We start from the raw sequence: 2781 nt of genomic DNA, 5'->3' as shown, positions 1-2781 counted from the left end.
TTTTTTTTTTTTTCTTTTTTTTTTTTTTTTTTTTTTTTTTTTTTTTTGTGACCAGCTGGTACAAGAATTGAACTGTGCATCTTGGTATTATCAGAACCACACTAACCACCTGAGCTAACCAGCCAGTCCTGCCTTTGCAGTTTCTTGAAACACTGTGTGTGTGTGTGTGTGTGTGTATGTGTGTCCATGCACAACTGTGTGTTCATCCAAACCTCTCCCTATGCTGTTCCCTCTGCTTGGAAAGCCCTTCCCTCCCAAGTTCTAGTTTATCTACTCACCCTTGAGGACCTGGCATAAACGCCACCTCCTCTGAAGCCTTCTGGGACCCTCTGAGGCAGGATGTGCCCCCTCCCATCCTTATGTATTTACAGAGACCACTTCTGTCTATCAGCACCCCTGGGATTCCTGTCATTTCCATTTGTGTCGCCCCTGCATGGACAGCTGGGGACCAGACCTGGTTCACCTGTGTGCCCTGGGCCTAGGCTGGCAAGGAAAGTTTATTGAGAGAATAATGTCCTACACCTGCAACAGAAGACGAGACGCAGAGGCAGAGGAAGAGAACCAGAGAGTGAGAGCATTCAGAGATGGGGAGTATGACAGGCCCACAGAGACAGGGAATGACAGAGTCCCTGAGAGGCAGAGGCAGCCACCAGAGGCCTGACCCACCTGGCTTTTGTCCAGAGCCTCCTGGATCACCCGGCTTGTACAGCCCGCATGGCAGGGTGTGATGTATTCCACACGAGCACTGGGGTTGCAGACAGGGTTAAAGTGGTCTGATGGGCAGGAGCAGAGCTTCATGCAGCCTGGAAATAGCCCTGGCTCAGGCTGGGCACTAGTGGGAGAGAAGATCAACAGGGTTGGGCCAGCTCTTCTCCCTCAGGCCACCGGCTGGGGCTACCTCAGCCCCACAGCCTGCTCCCCACCCCTGAGAGCAATGGCCAGAGACTTCAGCTCAGCACAGGCTCTTTACTGCCAGGGCTGCCCCATTATGGTGCCGGGGTGAGCTCCTTGCCATGGAGGAATGCAGGCAGAGAGACAGGCTGGGAGCTCAGGAGGACTCCTAATGGGAGAAGTGGGGAGTAAGGTCTGGATCAGAGGCTCTGAGCCCTCTTCCAGCCCCTAGATCCCATGAGTCTTTGAGCTTCTTCTGCAAACATCTTTGCTCCTCAGAGACCCTTCTAAAGAGAACACAAGATAAATTCCTCCCAGAATTTAGTGTCAGATGAAGAGTACCTTTCTCCATGAGCTGGATTGCTTCCTTTTCAGAAAATTAGAGCTATGAGTATGGGACCCATTCAGGATACCTGGCCGCCTGTGGGATCCCCGACCTGTTCCTGCCTCTCTGGGTCTCAGTTTCCCTGCCTGTCGGCTGCGCTGGGGTGCCCCTCCCCATCACCATCCTGCAGTCTCATGACCTCTCTACTCACTCCCACTACCCTGTTCACCATGTCCAGGATGTGTTTAGGCCCACTTGCCTCCTTCCTGAGGCCTGCTTCCAAACCCCAGGAGTGCCCCTGCTCCAGCTGGCCTGGGCAAGGTGGGAGTGGACAGGGGCAGGAGGTCAAAGAGGCTGAGTCTGAGGAGGTAGGTCACCCTGGAAGCGGGGAAGGGAAGTAGCCTCTGGGACTCAGAGTATGACATGGCTTTACACTAGGAGTGAGCACAGCAAACCTGCCAGGGAGGCAGAGGCCCAGAGAGGCTGGCGCCTTGCCCAGGGTCACACAGCGGGCCAGTGTGTGAGACTGAAGGAGGAAGCTGGAGGTCCCTCTCTTGGGCTTGGGCTGGGTGTATGTCAGAGGCCCAGGCTGATTGGTGGGCCTGACAAGCTTAGTGAAATCTCAGTTCCATGGAGAATTAGGTTAGCAGGGGCTGAGGAGGCTGAAAGCAGGACAATTGTTGAGATGGCCTGTAGCCAGGGGTAGGGGTGTGCAGGTGGAGCACGGGGCAAAGTTGAGCATCTCTCCCTCCCTAAGGTGGGGGGTCTCCATCTGAGCGGGGAGGAAGATCATAGCCAGCACAGTCCTCTCCTCCTCCTCCCCTGCCAGACAGAGCCTGTGTGTGTCTGCCGCTGTCTCAGCACGTCTCCTGTGGGTGGGGAATAGGCTGGCACTGTCTGAGATGAGGGTCCATCAGGAGGCTGTGCCAGGGGACTCTGCCCAGGGGGAGGTGCTTCCCAGAGCCCTCTGCCAGCAGCTGGAAGGCTGAGTGGGTGTGTGGGGGGGTCTTCCTTGGCTCCTCCTGTCTTGTTCATCACCTGGAGCTGGTTGCTTCTGTGGGGAGAGTCCCATTTCCAGGCCCTGCCCCATCCCATCTGGGTGAGTGACTTCACCTCTCTGAGCCTTGCTGTACTCATCTGTGAAATGCGGATCATGATTAGGACCCATTGCAGAGATCTTGGGGGTTCAGTGAGATGCACCATATGAGCTGCTGGGTATGGTGTGGGGCGTGTGGGAGCCCCTCGGCTTTTGGCAGCTGTCAGTATCATTATTTGCGTGGGAATATGAGAAGTTCTCGACTTGCTCAGTTGGTCCCAAAAGGCTTCTTCAGTTAATTAGAACCCAGAGCTCAGTGAATAAATTGCAAGAATAGAGATGAGAATACGGGTGAGGTGAGATGTCACAGCCAAGGATGAGAGGGGGAAGAGAGAAAGGGGCACATGGGGGCCGGCCCGGTGGCGCACTGGAGAGTGTGCTGCTTGGGAGTGTGGCGGCGCTCCCGCCGAGGGTTCGGATCCCATGTGGAGACCGGTTCCCGCTCACTGGCTGAGCGCGGTGCGGGCGC

General features: G+C 55.7%; 1 protein-coding gene across 1 annotated transcript in view; it reads right to left on the bottom strand.

Annotated features, from left to right (window-relative positions):
* Positions 1–2781, bottom strand: part of SLCO2B1 (solute carrier organic anion transporter family, member 2B1) — a 43168-nt gene that overhangs the window by 9206 nt on the left and 31181 nt on the right. The window contains exon 9 of the mRNA XM_008582395.1: positions 667–832. Within this exon, the coding sequence (XP_008580617.1) occupies positions 667–832 (166 nt within the window). The remainder of the gene's footprint in view (positions 1–666; positions 833–2781) is intronic.

The sequence above is a fragment of the Galeopterus variegatus genome, unplaced genomic scaffold (genome assembly GCF_000696425.1).
Source record: "Galeopterus variegatus unplaced genomic scaffold, G_variegatus-3.0.2 Scaffold2601, whole genome shotgun sequence".
Classification (NCBI taxonomy): domain Eukaryota; kingdom Metazoa; phylum Chordata; class Mammalia; order Dermoptera; family Cynocephalidae; genus Galeopterus; species Galeopterus variegatus.
The sequence above is the reverse complement of the archived record's forward strand: the minus strand, read 5'-3'. Positions and strand labels throughout refer to the sequence as shown.